This window comes from Salmo salar, chromosome ssa25 (genome assembly GCF_905237065.1).
Source record: "Salmo salar chromosome ssa25, Ssal_v3.1, whole genome shotgun sequence".
Classification (NCBI taxonomy): Eukaryota; Metazoa; Chordata; class Actinopteri; order Salmoniformes; family Salmonidae; genus Salmo; species Salmo salar.
Window position 1 is genome coordinate 4,147,748 of NC_059466.1, and position 22,434 is coordinate 4,170,181.

General features: G+C 41.2%; 1 protein-coding gene across 1 annotated transcript in view; it reads right to left on the minus strand.

The window, feature by feature from the left end:
- LOC106586029 (fibroblast growth factor 14-like) overlaps positions 1-22,434 on the minus strand; it is a 90,405-nt gene that overhangs the window by 46,669 nt on the left and 21,302 nt on the right. The window contains exons 3-4 of the mRNA XM_045707593.1: positions 16,666-16,776; positions 6,314-6,417 (exon numbers count right to left, since the gene is read on the minus strand). Of these exons, the coding sequence (XP_045563549.1) occupies positions 6,314-6,417; positions 16,666-16,776 (215 nt within the window). The remainder of the gene's footprint in view (positions 1-6,313; positions 6,418-16,665; positions 16,777-22,434) is intronic.

The window sequence follows — 22,434 nt, forward strand, 5'->3', positions numbered from 1 at the left end:
GGGTAACACAGCGCCACCGATGCGGCCCGCAACCAAGGACTGTGGGCTCTCCTTCTCCATGGCCAACGTGAGTAAGACATTTAAGCGTGTTAACCCTCGCAAGGCTGCCGGCCCAGACGAAATCCCTAGCTGCGTCCTCAGAGCATGGGCAGACCAGCTGGCTGGTGTGTTTACAGATATATTCAATCTCTCCCTATCCCAGTCTGATGTCCCCACATGCTTCAAGATGTCCACCATTGTTCCTGTGCCCAAGAAAGTAAAGGTAAATTAACGACTATCGCCCCGTAGGGCTCACTTCTGTCATCATGAAGTGCTTTGAGAGACTAGTTAAGGATCATATCACCTTTACCTTACACCCTAGACCAGGCCTGGGCAATTCCAGTCCTCGGGGGCCTGATTGGTGTCACACTTTTCCCCCATCCCTAGCAAACACAGCTGATTTAAACTAATTGCATTTTAAACGGAAGATCATGATTAGTTGATTATTAGAGTCAGGGGTGTTAGCTGAGGCTGGGGCAAAAGTGTGACACCAATCAGGCCCCAGAGGACTGGAGTTGCCCAGGCCTGCCCTAGACCCACTTCACTTTGCTTACCGCCCCAATAGATCCACAGACGATGCAAACGCCATCGCACTGCACACTGCCCTATACCATCTGGATAAGTATGTAATAAAGCTGTTCATTGACTATAGCTCAGCATTCAACACCATAATACCCTCCAAGCTCATCATTAAGCTCGATGCCCTGGGTCTGAACCCCGCCTTGTGCAACTGGGTCCTAAACTCCCTGACGGGCTGTACCCAAGTGGTGAAGGTAGGAAATAACACCTCCACTTCGCTGATCCTCAACAGAGGGGCCCCACAAGAATGCGTGCTCAGCCCCCTCCTGTACTCCCTGTTCACCCATGACTGGGTTGCCACGCACACGTCCAACTCAATCATCAAGTTTGTAGACGACACAACAGTAGTAGGCCTGATTACCAATAATGACGAGACAGCCTACATGGAGGAGGTGAGGGCCCTGGGAGTGTGGTGCCAGGAAATTAATTTCTCACCCAATGTCAACAAAACAAAGGAGCTGATTGTGGACTTTAGGAAACGGTTCCTTCGCATACACATCACTGACAAACTGAAATGGTCCGTCCACACAGACAGTGTGATGAAGAAGGAGCAACAGCACCTCCTCAACCTCAGGAGGCTGAATAAATTTGTCTTGGCACCTAAAACCCTAACAAAACTTTACAGTTGCACTATTGAGAGCATCCTGTCGGGCTGTATCACCGCAACCGCAAGGCTCTCCAGAGGGTGGTGTGGTCTGCCCAAAGCATCATCGGGGGAAAACTACCTGCCCTCCAGGAAACCTACAGCACCCGATGTCACAGGAAGAACAAAAAGATCATTGAGGACAACAACCACCTGAGACACTGCCTGTTCACTCCACTATTATCCAGAAGGCGTGGTCAGTACAGTTGCTTCAAAGCTGAGACCGAGAGACTGAAAAGCAGCTTCTTTCTCAAGGCCATCAGAATGTTAAATAGCCATCACTAGCACATTAGAGGCTGCTGTCCTATATACATAGACTTGAAATCATCACTGGAACACTAGTCACTTTAATTAATAATGTTTACATATTTTTCATTACTCATCTCATATGTGTATATACTGTATTATATCCTTTTCTGCTGTATCTTAGTCTATGCTGCTCTGACATTGCAAGGCCAGATATTTATATATTCTTAATTCCATTCCTTTACTTTAGATTTGTGTGTATTGTGTATTGTTGTAAAATTGTTAGATATTACTTGTTAGATATTTCGCAGCACCCGCAATAACATCTGCTAAACATGTATCTGTGACAAATACAATTTCATTTGATTTGAATATGATTTGTTGTCACAAACGCAAATAAATTCATAAGAATAATCATTTTATAAAACCATGTTTTAATTGGTGATGGGGTGGACATTTGATACAGTAGAGAACTGTGATATTTTTTGCTAGGTAGTTATAAAGTTAGCTAGCGCTAGTCGGCTGTACTTGCACCAAAACTCTGGTATTTCTCCTTCTCTAGCTTGTTGTCCATCTTCTATTTAAATAGTGAGCCAACATTTTCAGCACTTTTATTTCCATGACATATCAAATCTTTTTTTCTTATGGCTCTCTCTTGTCCATCTGCAGCAGACATGGTGTGCAATATGTTGGAACATCTAATGAGGTGCATAGTGGGTTATGTCACATTTGATGTTGGTGGTTATGTCACCGTTATGCCACATTTATGAACCCTTTATAATGCCGGCCTCACAACCGCAGACCACGTGTAACCCCGCCAGCCCAGGACCTCTACATCCGGCTTCTTCACCTGCAGGATCGTCTGAGAGAAGTCACCCGGACAGCTGATGAAACTGGGGAGCTTCTCTCAGACGATCCTGCAGGTGAAGAAGCCGGATGTAGAGGTCCTGGGCTGGCGGGGTTACACGTGGTCTGTGGTTGTGAGACCGGCTTTCAAAGCAAGTTGATCAACTTTCAACTATTCCATTGTTCCTCAACTGCAGTGTATTATATACCCCTTTGTAGCTCTGAATCTGTACTTTAATCCAAAGTAAAACACACTATATAAAATGTTGCTACATATGACTGAATTGAAGTGGGGGTCACGTTTATAAGGCATTTATAAATTGTGTGTTCACCATTTATAAACCATTTACTAATCATTAGTAAAGTATTTTTGCAGTCCCTAATCTTTATAAATACTTTATAAATGTCTTGAGTGACCAGTCTAATTTCTCACAAAAAGATTGGCACTCAGTGTGTGTGTATATAGTCACAGTGCCTTCGGAAAGTATTCAGACCCCTTGGCTTTTTCCACATTTTGTTACGTTATAGCCTTATTCTAAAATTGATTAAATAAATAAAAATCGTCAACAATCTACACATAATACCACATAATGACAAAGCAAAAACAGGTTTTTAGAAATGTTAGCAAATTTATAAAAATTTAAAACAGAAATACCATATTTACATAAGCATTCAGACCCTTTGCTATGAGACTCGAAATTGATTTCAGGTGCATCCTGTTTCCATTGATCATCTTTGAGTTGTTTCTACAACATGATTGGATTCCACCTGTGGTAAATTCAATTGATTGGACAGGATTTGGAAAGGCACACACCTGTCTATATAAGGTCCCACAGTGCATGTCAGAGCAAAAAAACAAGCCATGAGTTCGAAGGAATAGTCCGATGAGCTCCAAGACAGGATTGTGTCGAGGCACAGATCTAAGGAAGGGAACCAACACATTTCTGCAGCATTGAAGGACCCCAAGAACACAGAAATTTGGATCCACCAAGACTATTACTAGAGCTGGCTGCCCGGGCAAGCTGGCCAATCGAGGGAGAAGGGCCTTAGTCAGGTAGCTGACAGAGCTCCAGAGTTCCTCTGTGGAGATGGGAGAACCTTCCAGAAGGACAACCGTCTCTGCAGCACTCCACCAATCAGTCCTTAATGGTAGAGTGGCCAGACGGAAGCTACTCCTCAGTAAAAGACACATGACAGGCCACTTGGAATTTGCCAAAAGGCACCTAAAGACTCTCAGACCAAGAGAAACAAGATTGTCTGGTCTGATGAAACCAAGATTGAATTCTTTGGCCTGGATACCAAGCGTCACGTCTTTAGGAAACCTGGCACCATAACTACGGTGAAGCTTGGTGGTGGCAGCATCATGCTGTGGAGTTGTTTTTCAGCGGCAGGGACTGGGAGACTAGTCAGGATCGAGGCAAAGATAAACAGAGAAAAGTACAGAGTGATCCTTGATGAAAACCTGCTGCAGAGCCCTTAGGACCTCAGACTGATGTGAAGGTTCACCTTCCAACAGGACAATGACCCTTAGCACACAGCCAAGACAACCCAGCAGTGGCTTCAGGACAAGTCTCTGAATGTTCTTGAGTGGCCTAGCCAAAGCCCCGACTTGAACCCGATCAAACATCTCTGGAAAGACCTAAAAATAACTGTGCAGCAACGTTCCTCATCCAACCTGACAGAGCTTGAGAGGATCTGCAGAGAAGAATGGGAGAAACTCCCCAAATACAGGTGTGCCAATCTTGTAGCGTCATACCCAAGAACACTCGATCCTGTAATCGCTGACAAAGGCGTTTCAACAAAGTACTGAGTAAATGGTCTGAATAATTATGTAAATGTGATATTTCCGATTTGTATATTTAATAAATTAGCAAAAATTTCTAAAAACCTGTTTTTGCTTTGTCATTATGGGCTATTGTGTGTAGATTGATGAGAAAAAAACGTTTTTGTCAATTTTAGAATAAGGCTGTAACTTAACTAAATGTGAAAAAAATCAAGGGGTCTGAATACTTTCCAAATGCACTGTGTGTATTAAATATATATATATATATATATATATATATATATATATATATATATATATAGCCCTGATTTACTTAGAATTTCAGATTTCTCGCAATACCTGGTAAAAGAATAAGGACAAAACACAGAATGTGTGAATAACTAGCTTACTAACATTTACAAATGTGGGAATAATTATTAATAAATGGTGAGCAAACAGTTTGTAAATTACTTAGAAATGCCTTATAAATGGTTTATTATGGACCTTTAAAATAAACTGGGAAGGGGGAACGAATGGGAGAGGAGAGGAGAGGAAGATCTGTCCTTGGATGAAGTGTTATCGTCTTCATGGCTTTTTGCCTTAAGGATGGCTAGTGTATTTTACAGAGAGAAAGTCAATAAAACCAGCTTCACTTTCAGTCATTGAAATGTGGCCAGGCCACTGACCCTGCTGTATACTACAACCGTCCATGAATAAGAGAAAGTAATTCATGACTACACAAAGTAGTTACCTTCAGAACACACTGTTTAAAAGGAGTTATAGACCAACTATACAAGTCAAGCTCTCAATGCTTAACAAACATTCATATCACTGCCCAGGAGCACTAACAACAGGTGATATGTAAATAATTTGCTGTACAGATGAACCAATATTGTGTTTCTATCAATTTCATTTCCCCAAGTGATCACCAAAGCATTAGGCTCTTTGGGCCAGATTTACCTAGCATTTGCACCAGATGAAAAATATATTTTTGTTTTTGTAAGGGACAATAAATGGTTGATTGACAGAATTGACACATCATATATCTTCTCTTTAGTTTTTTTTTACCATTTTGTTGTCTTCAATGTTTAATTCCATTTTGGAAAAAATATTTGCAACAAACTGCAAACACACCATAAAAATGTGCAATAAAATATAAATATATTATTCTACACAGTATGATGAACTGTCTGCCATTCATTACGTATGAAGATAGGTAGGCCGTCATTGTAAATAAGAATTTGTTCTTAACTGACTTACCTAGTTAAATAAAGGTTAAATAAAACATTTTTTTTTAAAGATGGCGCCAGAGGGGATGGCTGCCGTTTTATGGGCTCTTAACCAACCGTGACAAATACAATTTGATTTGATTTTGTTTTTCTTGATGCATACACTGAAAATATTATGTGATGTGATTCTGGAGGTATTTCATGTGATGAATACAAATCTATATGCATGGAGCTGTGTGTATTGGGATTTCTCATCTTTTCTGCAGAGCAATTAGCCTTGAGATACTGCAGTAAATAGTCTCAACACCAACATTGCTCTGCTGTAAAAAGTATTAACTCTGACACCGAAAACTCAGAGAAGGTCGACATTGTCCTGTTAGAATAAACATTGGGATATGATATTGTATGACTGTTTGTGTGAACGAACATGTGTGTACCCGTGCATCTCTAAAATTCGTAATATGAAATGATCACAAAGATGGCTGCATATCTTAGCAGGACCTATATTGCATTTAATGTGTATTGACTGTTTCTTGAGTTATTATAAGCATGAACTTTGTGTCCTGACTTTATGTCCCAAATGCTACGCAGGTTGATGTTTATTGTCATGAGTCTTGTCCTGGACGCAGAGCTGAGCGAATTCTCCTTAGGTTGGCCAGTCAAAATTGGCTATATTGTAAAAATTCATGAAAACAAAAATTAGCTTTTTGGTCTTAATTTAAGGTTAGGCATTAGGATTAGCAGTGTGGTTAAGATTAGCGTTAAGGTTGGCGTTAGGTTTAAAATCAGATTTTATGACTATGTGGCTGTGCCAGCTAGTGATCAGTCTGCAGAGCTGCCTCCAGAACAAGATTTCATGACGAAAAACGCTAACCTGCAAATGCAACACAAGCAGAAAATGCAATTGTTAGAATAAAAATGTCTAGAAACAACTAGAAACAGAATACAATAGAATAGACTGTTACTCACTGATGTGTACAGATGGCCCTCCCCGTTCATGGCGATGTATAACCCTGTCATCACGGACTGAATTGCAACAACTCGGATGCCCACAGGAATGAGGTTAAACAAAGCTGGAAAACAGTTAATGGAAATAGGGGCAGAGAGTCAGAGACAGACACATAGAGATAGAGCCAGAAAGAAAAACAGAGAGCCAGAGAGACAGACAGACCTTTATAGACCCCTTGCTGGGTATGTTGTGGTGGACTGTAATTACAATTACTTCACGGGAACATGGTAAAAATGAAGTTTGTAGTGTGGCTAGCCACTGGATGGCTCTGAATCCACTGGCAGCATGCAGTCAAAGCTACTAACCACTTTTGAAGCTAACTAGTGCTCTAAAAATGTATCCTGATGTCGACAGCAGATGAGTGTTATATATTCATAATAGCTAACTTACCTAACATACAGTACATCTGCAGAAAACAAGTCAGCTGCAGTGCCTTCGGAAAGTATTCATACCCCTTCACTTTTTCCACATTTTGTTACGTTAGTCTTATTCTATAATGGATTAAAATGAAATGAAAATCCTCAGCAATCTACACACAATATCCCATAATGAAAAAGCGAAAACAGGTTTATTCATATTTAAAAAAAACAGATACCTTACTTACACAAGTATTCAGATCCTTTGCTATGAGACTCAAATTTGAGCTCAGGTGCATTCTGTTTCCATTGATCATCAATGAGATGTTTGTACAACTTCAATGGAGTCCACTTGTGGTAAATTCAATTGATTGGACATGATTTGGAAAGGCACACACCTGTCTATATAAGGTCACACAGTTGACAGTGCATGTCAGAGCAAAAACCAAGCCATGAAGTCGAAGGAATTGTCCATAGAGCTCCAAGACAGGATTGTGTCGAGGCACATACCTGGGGAAGGGTACTAACACATTTCTGTATCATTGAATGTCCCCAAGAACACAGTAGCCTCCATCATTCTTAAATGGAAGAAATTTGGAACCACCAAGATACTTCCTAGAGCTGGTCGCTGGGTCAAATTGACCAATCGAGGTAGAAGGGCCTTGGTCATGTAGGTGACCAAGAAACCAATGGTCACTCTGACAGAGCTCCAGAGTTCCTCTGTGGAGATGGGAGAACTTTCCAGAAGGACAACCATCTCTGCAGCACTCCACCAATCAGGTCTTTATGGTAGAGTGGCCAGACGGAAGCCACTTCTCAGTAAAAGGCACTTGACAGCCCGTTTGAAATTTGCCAAAAGGCACCTAAAGACTCTCAGACCGTGAGAAACAAGATTCTAAGGTCTGATGAAACCAAGATTGAACTCATGCTGTGGGGATGTTTTTCAGCGGCAGGGACTGGGAGACTAGTCAGGATCGAGGCAAAGATGAATGGAGCAAAGTACAGAGAGGTCCTTGATGAAAACCTGCTTCAGAGCCCTCAGGACCCCAGACTGGGGCGAAGGTTCACCTTCCAACAGGACAACGAAATAGCACACAGCCAAGACAATGCAGGAGTGGCTTCAGGAAAAGTCTCTGAATGTCCTTGAATAGCCCGGCCAGAGCCTGGACTTGAACCCGATCGAACATCTCTGGAAAGACCTGAAAATAGTTGTGCAGCAACGCCCCCCCCCCCATCCAACCTGACAGAGCTTGAGAGGATCTGCAGAGAATAATTGGAGAAACTCCCCAAATACAGGTGTGCCAATCTTGTAGCGTCATACCCAAGAAGACTCGATGCTGTAATCACTGCCAAAGATGCAGGTAGCCATCTGTCGTTCTGCCCCTGAACAAGGCAGTTAACCCACTGTTCCTAGGCTGTCATTGTAAATAAGAATTTGTTCTTAACTGACTTGCCTAGTTAAATACAAATGAAAAAAGTGCTGAGTAAAGGGTCTGAAAACTTATGTAAATGTGATGTTTCCGTTTCCTAAAAACCTGTTTTTGCTTTGTCATTATGGGGTACTGTGTGTAGTTTGATCAGGAAAAAAAACGATTTAATCAATTTTAGAATAAGGCTGTAACGTAAGAAAATGTGGAAAATATCCAAGGGGTCTGAATACTGTTCGAATGCACTGTATATTTACTGGCTGTTAGCGTTAGCAACATTAGCCAACGAGAGCTTGCTAACCACCAATATCAAACATTGCAACAAAAGTATAATTTTGGATTCGAAAAATACTCACAACAGACTGCATTTTAGGAATAACAGTCACAAGTAGCCCTGGTGCACTGTTCCATTATTTAGCAATTTAGACAAATAACTTGATAAACTCAGATTTTTCTATTGCCCTCATTGGCTTCCATGCGTTTGAAACGTGAGCTTGTCCGAGGCGCCAGACTCCAGCTTGCTTAGACGCAATTACTATCCACCGGAGCACTGCAATTGGTTGCCAATAATTATGGGGCAGAGCTTAGCGAAGAGTCAAGTAGGTGCAGTTTGTCTTACGCCTGCCATATATCCACATCATCAACACATCAAAGCCTTCAATATACTCTAGGAATAGGGCAGAGATGAATTCAAAGGCATGTCGCAGTGCTGCGTGCTGCACTACCGACAATTGCACCTTCAAATGTAATGTACGCTTGAGCCGACGTCTGGAAAATTGTCAGTTGTTCAATGCCCAGTGCTGCCAAAGCACCTTTAAATTAATCCCAGCCTAGGTATCTATTTGATTAGGTAGTGATGCTTTGGGCACTGTGTTGCCAGCCTAGTATGGTCCTTGCCACAGGAATAAATGTGTGAATTTGCACTGGCGTAATTGGAGCCACCAATGGAGCGTGGCTGATTTAATAGGCCCTTTGTGGCTGTAGAACACACTTTGGGCCTGTTAGGTATTGGCCATTATATTGTTTGTACTGGTTGAGAAAGAGCAGGTGTAGCCTTGGCAGTGACACTAAGTCTACGCATCCCAAATAGCACCCTATATAGGGCCTGTTCAAAAGCAGTGCACTATATAGGGTGCTATTTTAGCCAGTGTGTGTATGGCTGATTTAGAAGCACAGTATTGAGCTTTCCTTACCATTTGAGTCAATTAGTACTGTATTGGTATGGATGTACAGTAAGTAGTACAGAGTAAGGGCTGTGAGACATGGGTATCGATACTTTTCTTCAAGCACTTGGACAACATGGGATGGTGCTTTTGGCTGATACTGTGGTCTGTAACTGTATTTACAATTACATTTTAGCAGACACTCATCCAGAGAGATATATATACTTATTTCCCTCATTAAAATGCAAATCAATTTATAACATTTTTGACATGTGTTTTTCTAGAATTTTTTGTTGTTATTCTGTCTCTCACTGTTCAAATAAACCTACCATTAAAATTATAGACTGATAATGTCTTTGTCAGTGGGCAGACGTACAAAATCAGCAGGCGATCAAATACTTTTTTCCCTCACTGTACAGTACACTTCCAGATACCAAAGAATATATCACTTTTCTCGGTGAACAATGTTCATGTTCATATACTCTATTAACCTTAGTGCTTAGAATAGCCAATTATATTTTCACCAACCATTTCATTTGTTTGGCTTCTTTTGAAGGCTTTAGGGTCAACTTGAGGGTTGAACTAATGAATTCTGGGAAATATAGTATTTTCCCATATGGAACAAAATGTAAGTGAATAATAAAATATATGAATAAAACATGTTCACATATAGGTTTTGTTTTCCTTGATCATTCATTTTAATGCTAAAATATGTAACTTGTTGGGCGACCCGACCAAATTCACAAAGACATTTGAGTTATAGATCTGTCATTCTCATTGAAAGCAAGTCTAAGAAGCGGTAGATCAGTTCTATGGGCATTATTTCTACGCTTTCCGTTCTTAAGTTTCGCTTTTGCGTCTTTTACTTTCGGTTTTGTATACCAGCTTCAAACAGCTAAAAATCCAATATATTTGATTACGGAAAATATATTTCAATGCGGTTTAGATATTAAAAGAATTCTCTACACTATACTTGTTTGTTTTGTCAAATAAAATAAAATTAGGCAAACTATTAGAATTTTAGCAACCATGAAATGGTTAGTGCATCTTTAAGAATTTGTTCTGAAAATCAATTGTTTAAACAATATTTCATGCATGTATACAACAACATGTTTGATGCTTTATGAACAAGATGCATATTTGTATTTACATCTAATATCAAATAGAAGAGGCATTTGAATTTCACTGAATTCAATTTCCTTTAATTCAAATTTGAATGCAAATTCTTTATCCTGTTTACTACTTCAATTAAAAAACTATTCAAATTCAAGAATTTAATTAGAATTTATGAGGCATTCTCAATTAAATTCTGGATTAAGCACAAACCTGATATCCATAAACAAGTGGCTCTTGGTCTATGGAAGTGACGTGTCATCTCTGCTCCTAGTCACAGACACACAGGGACAATTAACCGGCTAGCGTGGAGCGCTAAGGAAGCAGTGACAGTGTAAACCTAAGCATATTATCTTCTCCCTAGCCTACCCACACTGTTTATTTGTCCAAGTTCCCTCTCAGAGAGAATAACCCTCATTTGAGATAAGTACCTGCACAACAAAACAATATAATACAGGTTGGGTTAGGAGACTAACTCAATACAGTGCTTTCAGAAAGTATTCACACCCATGGAGTTTTTTCAAAATGTTGTTGTGTTTGAATTTAAAATTGATTACTTTTAGATTTTCTTGTCACTGGCCTACACACAATACCCCATAATGTCAAAGTTATTATGTTTTTTCTACAAATTCATAAAAAATGAAAAGCTGAAATGTTTTGAGTCAATGTGTATTCAACCCCTTTGTTATGGCAAGCCTAAGTAAGTTCAAGAGTGAACATTTGCTTAACAAGTCACATAATAAGTTGCATGGACTCACTCAGAGTGCAATAATAGTGTTTAACATGATTTGACAGAGCTTTCCACACCTGGATTGTGCAACACTTGCCCATTATTCTTTTCAAAAGTCTCAAAGCTCTGTCAAATGTGTTGATCATTGCTACACAATAATTTTCAGGTCTTAAAACTACTTGAAAATCTGTTAAGTCAAAACTGTAACTTGGCCACTCAGGAACATTCAGTGTGTTCTTGGTAGGCAACTCCTGGCCTTGTGTTTTAGGTTATTGTCCTGCTGAAAGGTGAATTCATATTCCAGTGTCTGGTGGAAAGCAGATTGAGACAGGTTTTCCTCTAGGATTTAGCCTGTGCTTAGCTCTATTCCATTTATTTTTATCCTAAATAACTCCCCAGTCCTTCACGATTACAAGCATACCCCTAACATGATGCAGCCACCAATATTCTTGAAAATAAGGAGAGTGATACTCAGTAATGTGTTGTATTGGATTTGACGCAAACATAACACTTTGTATTCAGGACAAAAAGTGAATTGCTTTGCCACATTCTATTCAGTATTACTTTAGTTCCTTGTTACAAACAGGATGCATGTTTTTTATTTATTCTATAGAGGCTTTCTTCTGTTCACTCTGTCCGTTAGGTTAGTATTGTGGATTTTTTTTTTTTTAACCAGGCAAGTCAATTAAGAACAAATTCTTATTTACAATGACAGCCTTGGAACAGTGGGTTAACTGCCTTGTTCAGAGGCAGAACAAAATATTTTTACCTTGTCAGCTCGGGGATTTGATCTAGCAACCTTCCAGTTACTGGCCCAACGATCTAACCACTAGGCTACCTGCCGCCCCTACAATGTTGATCCAGCCTCAGTTTCCTCCTATCACAGCCATTAAACTCTAACTATTTTAAAGTCACCATTGGCCTCATGGTGAAATCCCTGAGCCTGACCAGTTTCCTTCCTCTCCGGCAACTGTGTTAGGAAGGACGCCTGTATATTTGTAGTGACTGGGTATATTGATACACCATCCAAAGTGTAATAAATAACTTCACCATGCTCAAAGGGATACTCAATGTCTGCTTTTTTTAACCATATATGCCCTACCTTTGCAAGACATTGGAAAACCTGGTCTTTTTGGTTGAATCTGTGTTTGAAATTCACTGCTCGACTGAGGAACATTATGTGTGGAGTACAGAGATGAGGTAGTCAATTGAAAATCATTTTAAACACTATTATTGAGCAGAGTCCATGCAACTTATTATGTCACTTGTAAAGACAAATGTTACTCCTGAACTTACTTAGCCTTGCCATAACAAAGAGGTTAAATACTTATTGACTGAAGACATTTCAGCTTATCATTTTTAATTAGTTTGTAAACATTTTGAAAAACATAATTCCACTATGACATTATGGGATATTGTGTGTAGGCCAGTGACAAAACAAATATATTTATTCCATTTCAAATTCAAGCTGTAACACAACAAAATGTGGAAAAAGTCAAGGGGTGTGGATACTTTCTGAATTCTGATTTAGCAACCTCATCAACCTCAAGCCCATGCAAACAATTTACTATTATTTATCTTAAAGCTAGAATCCTTAGTTCCTACATACATTTTTGGACTTATTCATTAATGATATACACTCACTGGCCAGTTAATTAGGTACACCACCTCTTTCACGAAAATGGATAGCTCCTACAGACAGTGAGTCACGTGGCCGTGGCTAGCTGTATAAAGCAGGCAGAGAGGCATTCAGTTACTGTTTGATTGAATGTTAGAATGGGCAAAACGAGTGACCTGAGCATCTTTTTGCGTGGTATGATCGTCAGTGCCAGGCGTGCCGGAGCCAGTATCCCAGAAACGTCCGCCTTCTTGGGCTTTTCACGCACAACAGTGTCTAGGATTTACCGAGAATGGTGGATCAAACAAAAAACAGCCAGTCAGTAGCAGTCCTCTTGGCAAAAACAGCTTGTTGATGAGAGATCGAAGGAGAATGGCAAGGATCGTGCAAACTAACAAGCGGGCCACAAACAGACAATAACAGCGCAGTACATCAGTGGTGTGCGTAACGGCATCTCGGAATGCACAACTCGTCGGCCCTTGTCATGGATGGGCTGTTGCAGCAGACGACCACACCGGGTTCCACTCCTATCAGCTAAAAACAAGAAAAATCACCTTCTGTGGGCACGCGATCACCAACACTAGACAATTTAGGAGTGGAAAAACATTGCCTGTTCCAACAATTCCCGGCTCCTGTTGCGTCATGCTGATGGCAGAGTCAGGATTTGGCGTAAGCAGCATTAGTCCATGGACCCATCCTGTCTGCTGTCAACGGTACAGGCTGGTGGCAGTTGTGTACTGCTGTCCAATCTGCAGCAACTGTGTGATGCCATCTCGTCCGCATGGACCAACATCCCTTTGGAACGTTTATGACTTGTAGAACCCAATCCCCAAAGATTTCAGGCAGTTCTGGAGGCAAAGGGGGGTCCAACCCGGTACTAGATGGGTGTACCTAATAAAGTGTCTGGTGAGTGTATATACTAGGGCAGGATTTCCCAAACTCGGTCCTGGGGCCCCCACTGGGTGCACGTTTTGGTTTTTGCCCTAGAGATCGAAGGAGATGACAGAAAAAACAATAGATATGGAGTCAAAAGACAGAGCCCAATATTTCACAAGTCTACAACAAGAAACGACTGTAACAACATACAACGAATATGTTCACATATTTACTCCCCTCAAAAATTAACCGCCGCAGACAATGGCCAAATAATTTCAGACAGAGTAAATGCACAAGTGAAGTGGCATGATTCCAATATCGAATATGCCTAGCTTACATACATGGCTTATTAGCAATAATGCTTTCACTTTATAGAGCACTTTTATTGCGACGCTGGTGATATTAAGTTTCAAGGCTATGGCCTATTATGTTGTTTGTAGTAACCTATGTCACAATTGCAATGGTATGCCCATTCCATAGCCTATGTAGAATGAATAATAATTTGTTGAATTCATAGAGTGCTTTTCATGACAACACGGGCAACAATGTGTTCTATGTTAAATTGTAACACCATTGGAGTCACAGATAATCTGACAAAAGAAGAAAGGAAAATCATTGAATTTAATGACTGTTTCTGAAAATGATTTGTTTAGGTGAAAGTGTAGGCTACAGTATTCAATATCTACCTGTTTGTTTTTCTATTCACTTAGTCTCCTTCATTTGGTCCAGAGGGTCTTTGAATGGGGGATATGTGTCCCATCTATAGTACCAATGAAGTTTGGAAAATCTGCAGGATGAATTATGCTATTTATAATTTTTTACATGTTACCTAGGTTTATTAATTTGAGATTCGCAAAGCATCGCTGGCAGTCAACTGACCGCATCCTACTGTACCTGCAATTCTGTAAAAGACCTTGATAATATGGACAGTTTGATGGACAGGTAGTGCAACAAATCTCTTCAATGTGAGGTAGATTTCTTACGGCTCTACACACAGTTGCCTTGCCAAATAGCCCATATTGTACAGGAAACTTCCAGTGGCAAAAAATTGCTAAGCAATACACAGAGTTGGTATAGCAGTCAAAGCGAAACCGCGTTGGGTTACGTTTGCTATATATGGGTTGAGTACATTTAACAGATAAATGCGGAAAAATGATAATGTTCAAAAACAAATGATTCTGAATAATCTAAAGGACGTATTCAAGGTTCAATAATTTGTTCCCTTTGTAAAGCACGGGGAACAATGTAGGCTCCGATGTCAAGTAGATTTTCAAGGTCACAGGTCATGACTAACAAGAATCTAATTGGCGGAGAAGTGCTGTATTTCTTCACCAGGACAGGTTAAGATCAAGTTAACCTAGTAGGTTAGGACAAGGATGAGACAGCCTTGTCTCAGAGAACTGGCAGTGTGGTGCCAGGACAACAACCTCTCCCTCAATATGAACAAGGCAAAGGAGATGACTTGGACTACAAGAAAAGGAAGGCCGAACAGGCTCCCATTAACATCGATGGGTCTGTAGTGGAGCCGGCCGAGAGTTTCAAGTTCCTTGGTGTCCACATCACCAACAAACTATCATGGTCCAAACACACCAAGACAGTCATGAAGAGGGCACGACATCACCTTTCCCCCCTCAAGAGACTGAAAAGATTTGTCATGGGTCCTCAGATCCTCAAAAAGTTATACAGCTCCACCACTGAGAGCATCCTGACCGGTTGCATCACCGCCTAGTATGGCAACTGCTCGACATCCGACCATAAGGCGCTGCAGAGGGTAGTACGTACGGCTCAATAAATCACTTCCTGCCATCTAGGACCTATATACTAGGCGGTGTCAGAGGAAGGCCCAACAAATTGTCAAAGACCTCAGTCACCCAAGTCATAGATTGTTCTCTCTGCTACTGCACGGCAAGAGTTACCGGAGCGCCAAGTATAGGTCCAAAACGCTCCTTAAGATCAAGTTAACCTAGTAGGTTAGGACAAGGATGAGACAGCCTTGTCTCAGAGAACTGGCAGTGTGGTGCCAGGACAACAACCTCTCCCTCAATATGAACAAGGCAAAGGAGATGACTTGGACTACAAGAAAAGGAAGGCCGAACAGGCTCCCATTAACATCGATGGGTCTGTAGTGGAGCCGGCCGAGAGTTTCAAGTTCCTTGGTGTCCACATCACCAACAAACTATCATGGTCCAAACACACCAAGACAGTCATGAAGAGGGCACGACATCACCTTTCCCCCCTCAAGAGACTGAAAAGATTTGTCATGGGTCCTCAGATCCTCAAAAAGTTATACAGCTCCACCACTGAGAGCATCCTGACCGGTTGCATCACCGCCTAGTATGGCAACTGCTCGACATCCGACCATAAGGCGCTGCAGAGGGTAGTACGTACGGCTCAATAAATCACTTCCTGCCATCTAGGACCTATATACTAGGCGGTGTCAGAGGAAGGCCCAACAAATTGTCAAAGACCTCAGTCACCCAAGTCATAGATTGTTCTCTCTGCTACTGCACGGCAAGAGTTACCGGAGCGCCAAGTATAGGTCCAAAACGCTCCTTAACGCTCCCCAAGCTATAAGGCTGCTGAACAATTAATCAAATGGCCACCTGGACTATTTACGTAGTTCAACTGTCGTTCCCCATCAGAATCCAAAATATAAGCTTGTTAAATTCCATGTAAACAAACACCGTATAGCCTCAAAACATGATTAAAACTATAACTTTGATATTATGGATGGTCAGTCCTTGCATACATACTGTAGCTCTCACTTTGAATTTGAGAGGTTACATATTTCCAGGCCCATCCCTCAGCTTTTTACCAAAACATTGTTGTTTCAATTAAGGATTCCATCTTTAAATCATACATCACCTTAAATCATATCTTAATTTGCTGATTATGAGACACCATAGTAGACCTGCATACTACTTAGAAAAGAGAATTTGTCGAGAATACTAAACAGTTTCACACTACTGTATGCAAAGTGACAACTTGTTGACTCTGTAGCGGGATAGCGGACAAGAATGTATACTCACAGGAGTTACTGTTGTCATCCTTGGTCCCATCAAGAGAGCCATCTGAGTTCATTTGCAAGTAGTATCCCTGCCTGCAATATAACCTGGTCACTATACCCTTGAGTTTGGGATCTGAAACAGAGAGAGAGAGAGAGAGAGCAAAGGGAAGGAGGGAGAGAGAAATAGAGCAAGAGAGAGGGAGAGGTTAGCAAGAGTATACAAAGATTTAGCTCAAGATAATTAATTGTTTCAACCGGAGAAGAGAGAACAGGTCCCACACAAATGCTGAACCAAAAAAACACCTATACAGATGTAGGATCTTGATTTAAGCCAGTTTTCTACACAGAAAAAGTATCCTGCAGCAACAGGACATGTGAATTATGTCGATTATAATGGTCATTTTTTGTTATGGAAAATCAAGTCTGACATTTTAAAGTGGAAATTCCAAACTTTAGAAGCATCTTTAACCTTGAATATACTACAAGCCTGCATTTCCAGCTGTGCAGGAAAGTTACTGCAACAACAGGATGTTTATATTAAGATAAGGCATCGGTATACATAAACATAGAGCAAACATTTAAATCTCTATATCAACTGTAATGTACTGTAAGTGTAGAGAAGAAAGCTAAAGGATTGCAGAGTTAAGTTGCTTTTGGATATATTGTTCCGTAATCCGCTGTTTGTGTCTGGTTTTAAAACTGTCCCATAAAACAAAGCACCCTACTCTTTATGACAGTTTTATGACCATCGTGAATGAGGCAAACCATGTAGCCAAACTTTAACGCATATAAAACTGTGCTCAGAAAGGGACCCAATTAATCGTGGCTGAATTAATGAGAAAGTCTGTCTGATAGTGAACTCAACAGTACCCTTTTCGGTTCTCTATGAGGGGAAATAATGGTTGATGTCGCACTGTAAATTCATCACAGGATCGTCGTGAATTAGGGGATAAGATAAGTTACAGTATATTGTGTTGATAGAAGAAAGACTGCGGTTTATAGTCAATTTTATCATTCGTAATTACAGAGTTTGTCACGCGTGCTCCCTCTCTGTGCTTGAGGTCACCAGGCTGCTCGTAATGGCGCACACCTGTCACCATTGTCAGACTCACCTGGACTCCATCACTTCCTTGATTACCTGCCCTATATATGTTACTCCCTTTGGTTCCTCCGCCAGGCGTCATGGTTTCTGTTTCACGTCTGTGCGTTGGTCGAGGTTTTTGTTTTGTGTTATGTTACATTTATTTTATCAAAACACTCACTACCTAAACTTGCTTCCCGACTCTCAGCACACAGTTATTGTTCAAGTCCAAGCTCAAGTGGAAGGCATGGAATGTACTTAACTGTGGATGTTTGACTGAGATGTTTGTATTGGAACAGGCAGAGAGCTTTTAACCTAAGGAATCGTCCTAAATCGTAATAAGAACGGCTGCCACCCACCCAGAGGTCTTGCAGTGAATTCTTTATACGTGTACATTTTCTACAGAATAATAATTGCATCCACTAAGAAATGAAGTGTGTGTGTTTACTGTAGGTATCTTTCAAACTTGCCAATGCTGAATTCTACCTTGTGGGTATACAAACCAATAATGAAGGAGTGTAAACAGCATTCAAGACGAAAAGAAGTGAGGAGAAAATATTCCTCATTAAAAAAAATCAGGAAAGTCTCATTTAGCCTAATACCCACTGATGAAATATGACCCTCTTGACCCTCTACATATACATACCCCAACCAGAAGCCATGGATTACAGGCAACATCCGCACTAAGCTAAAGGGTAGGGCTGCAGCTTTCAAGGAGTGGGACTCTAACCCGGATGCTTATAAGAAATCTCGCTATGCCCTCCGACGAACCATCAAACAGGCAAAGTGTCAATACAGGACTAAGATTGAATCGTACTACACCGGCTCCGACGCTCATCAGATGTGGCAGGGCTTGAAAACTATTACAGACTACAAAGGGATGCACAGTTGTGAGCTGCCCAGTGACAGGAGCCTAGCAGACAAGCTAAATAACTTCTATGCTCTCTTCGAGGCAAGCAACACTGAAGCATGCATGAGAGCATCAGCTGTTCCGGACAACTGTGAGATCACCCTCTTCATAGCCGATGTGAGTAAGACCTTCAAACAGGTCAACATTCACAAAGCTGCAGGGCCAGATGGATTACCAGGACATGTACTCCGAGCATGCACTGACCAACTGGCAAGTGCCTTCACTGACATTTTCAACCTGTCCCTGACCGAGTCTGTAATACCAACATGTTTCAGACCACCATAGTCACTGTACCCAAGAACACTAAGGTAACCTGCCTAAATTACTACTGACCCGTAGCACTCATGTCTGTAGCCATGAAGTGCTTTGAAAGGCTTGTCATGGCTCACATTAACACCATTATCCCAGAAACCCTAGACCGACTTACATTTTGCATACCGCACAACAGATACAAGATGCAATCTCTATAGCATTCCACACTGCCCTTTCCCACCTGGACAAAATGAACACCTACGTGAGAATGTTATTAATTGACGACAGCTCAGCCTTCAACACCATAGAGCCCTCAAAGCTCATCACTAAGCTAAGAACCCTGGAACTAAACACCTCCCTCTGCAACTGGATCCTGGACTTCCTGATGGGTCGCCCCCAGGTGGTAAGGGTAGGTAACAACACATCTGCCACGCTGATCCTCCACACGGGGGCCCCTCAGGGGTGTGTACTCAGTCCCCTCTTGTACTCCCTGTCACCCATGAGTGCATGGCCAAGCACGACTCCAATACCATCATTACGTTTGCCGACGACACAACAGTGGTAAGCCTGATCACCGACAACGATGAGACAACCTATAGGGAGGAGGTCAGAGACCTGGCAGTGTGGTGCCAGGACAACAACCTCTCCCTCAATGTGATCAAGACAAAGGAGATGATTGTGGACTACAGGAAAAGGAGGACCGAGCATGCCCCCATTCTCATCGACGGGGCTGTAGTGGAGCAGGTTGAGAGCTTCAAGTTCCTTGGTGTCCACATCACCAACAAACGATCATGGTCCAAACACATCAAGACAGCACGACAAAGCCTATTCCCCCTCAGGAGACCGAAAAGATTTGTCATGGGTCCTCAGATCCTCAAAAAGTTATACCGCTGCACCTTCAGGAGCATCCTGACTGGTTGCATCACCGCCTGGTATGGCAACTGCTCGGCCTCCGACCGCAAGGCACTACAGAGGGTAATGCGTTCGGCCCAGTACATCACTGGGGCCAAGCTTCCTGCCATCCAGGACCTCTATACCAGGCGGTGTCAGATGAATGGCCTAAAAATTGCCAAGGACTCCACCCACCCTAGTCATAGACTGTTCTCTCTGCTACCGCAGTCTAGGTCCAAAAGGCTTCTTAACAGCTTCTACCCCGAAGCCTTAGGCGAATGCTAATCAAATGGCTACACAGACTATTTGCATTGTTGTCGTCCCCCAGACCCCCATTTTTACGCTGCTGCTACTCTGTTTGTTATCCATGCATAGTCACTTTACCTCTACGTACATGTACATATTACCTCAACTACCTTGACTATCCTGTGACCCCGCACATTGACTCTGTACCGATACCCTCTGTATATAGCCTCGCTACTGTTATTTTATTGTTGCTCCTTAATTATTTGTTATTTTTCAATTTATTTCTTTATTTTATTTGTAAAAATAATTTTGGGTTTTTACTTCAGTTTATTTTAGCAAATACTTTCTAAACACTTACTTTTCTTAAAACTGCATTGTTGGTTAATGGCTTATGTAAGTAGGCATTTCAATGTTTGGCGCATGTGACAAGTAACATTTGATTTTGATTTGACTAAAGAGAAAGAGAAAATTATAATCTCTGAATTCTGATGTTAATTCTCCACAATCTAAGGAAATCAGACTATTACCATGTAGTATGTCTTTATAATGCCAACCTATATCTATTATTAAGCACTAAATACATCTGGTTTTAGCAATAAAGAAGTGATTTTCATTGAACATCCAAGTTTCTTTCAGGAGTGGCTCATGGACATTCAGACTGTCTCCCAATGGCATACTCTTCCCTATGTAGTGGACTACTTTTGACCAGGGTTTGTAGGGTTCATTCTCCACTTCAGGCCCCTTGCTTGGACTATCACGCTTTCTTCCCATTCTTTTTATCAATCAATGGAACAAACCTTCGTCACATCAATAACGAAAGACTCTTTTTCCCATCATATGGTATTCTTCATTTGACAGACGCGGTGCCACAGGGTGACCTGGGAATCATACAAAATAGATCATCTCATGTGTGAATTGGCTAAAAATGCCAACCTTTCATTGTCCCATCAGCTGTCTGTCTGGCTTATTACTCTACCGCTTCAAAGCTCCATAAACCTTAAATATCAGGCTCACACACAAACAGACAGAGAGAGAGACTTACACACATACACATGGATTGAAACAAACACACACACGCATGGATGCACACAGAAACAAACACACATACACACACAGGCACACATACAGAACAAGGAAAAAGCCTTATGAGACTTCAAAAGAAAGGAATCCGAGTGCAAAGGAAGTGAATCACATTGGAAAGGACTCAGCAATGCAAATGGAACCAGACCATTAATGACATAGCTCTCTGTTTCTCTCTCTCTACGACTGTAGAGTATGGGACACTACCTTGGCAGCGTAGAGACTGCATTAGGATTTCCAGATGTCATGAATTTATATCTACATTTATGGAGACTTCATATGCCAGCACAAACCCTTAAGTGAGAACATGCAGGCGGACACACTAATGGCATCCTCCAATCAATTAAAGATTTTGATCAGCAGTGTTTAAAACAATCTGGGAGAGTGAGATTGATTCCTCAGACAGTTCAGCAGGGGTCGATCTGTAATAATTTAAATGGAAACTGGGAGCTCGCTGCGCAGAGGCGCACAGTATGTGTAAATGTGTGTACAGTATGTGTAAGCCTGATATTTAAGGTCAGTGCTCAGGGTGGGGACAGACAGCCAATCGTAGTATGGAATGCAGTTCACAATGCATGTAGACCGAGGTATCATCTCATCATGGTAACTTTTTTCTTGTGACAGGTAGGCCTACATTTGCTGCAGCCTAGCCTATTCTACAGTGATATAAAGACAGAATGGGCATCTAATTTCCACATCTCCATCTGGCTTTTGGGGTCCACCTTGTTTTTTAATTGTAAAGACTATTCTTTTTTTAATTGCATCTTTTAATTTCAGAGTTTTAAAACAGCCTATAGCTTGAATATCATTGCTTTAAATCAGTGCACAGGCGAGCACTCTCTCTTAGCACTTGGAGTTTCATGCAAGAAAAGCTAGACTAGAATAGCTTGCTGGACATATTTTATTTAGCATTTCTTATACAAATAGACTATTCGAAGAGGGATGCAAAGTTTTTTTTTGTTGGATGTTAAATACAGCAGCCAATACAAAGCATGGGTAGTTTGAAAGAACAGTGATCGGGCCATGGCGGAAGGCTATAGCAGTTATTTATTCAGACCCATAACCATTCAATCTTTGTGAAGAGAAGTGAAAGCCTTCTGCATCTAATTGTAGTCCTATATTATTCAAGTATGTCATTAGAATGATGAACGACAACAAAACTTATTTCATTTAACTATTGAAAGCGAGAAAGAAATTAAGCAACAGAGAAAGAGGTAGGCTAATAATATTAAGGGAAATATTATGAAATGTACAGTATAGTCTATGCATCAGCCTACTAGTTATACAAATTTGCCACACGTGCTGCACCAAAATCGCATGTTCTCTTCTGC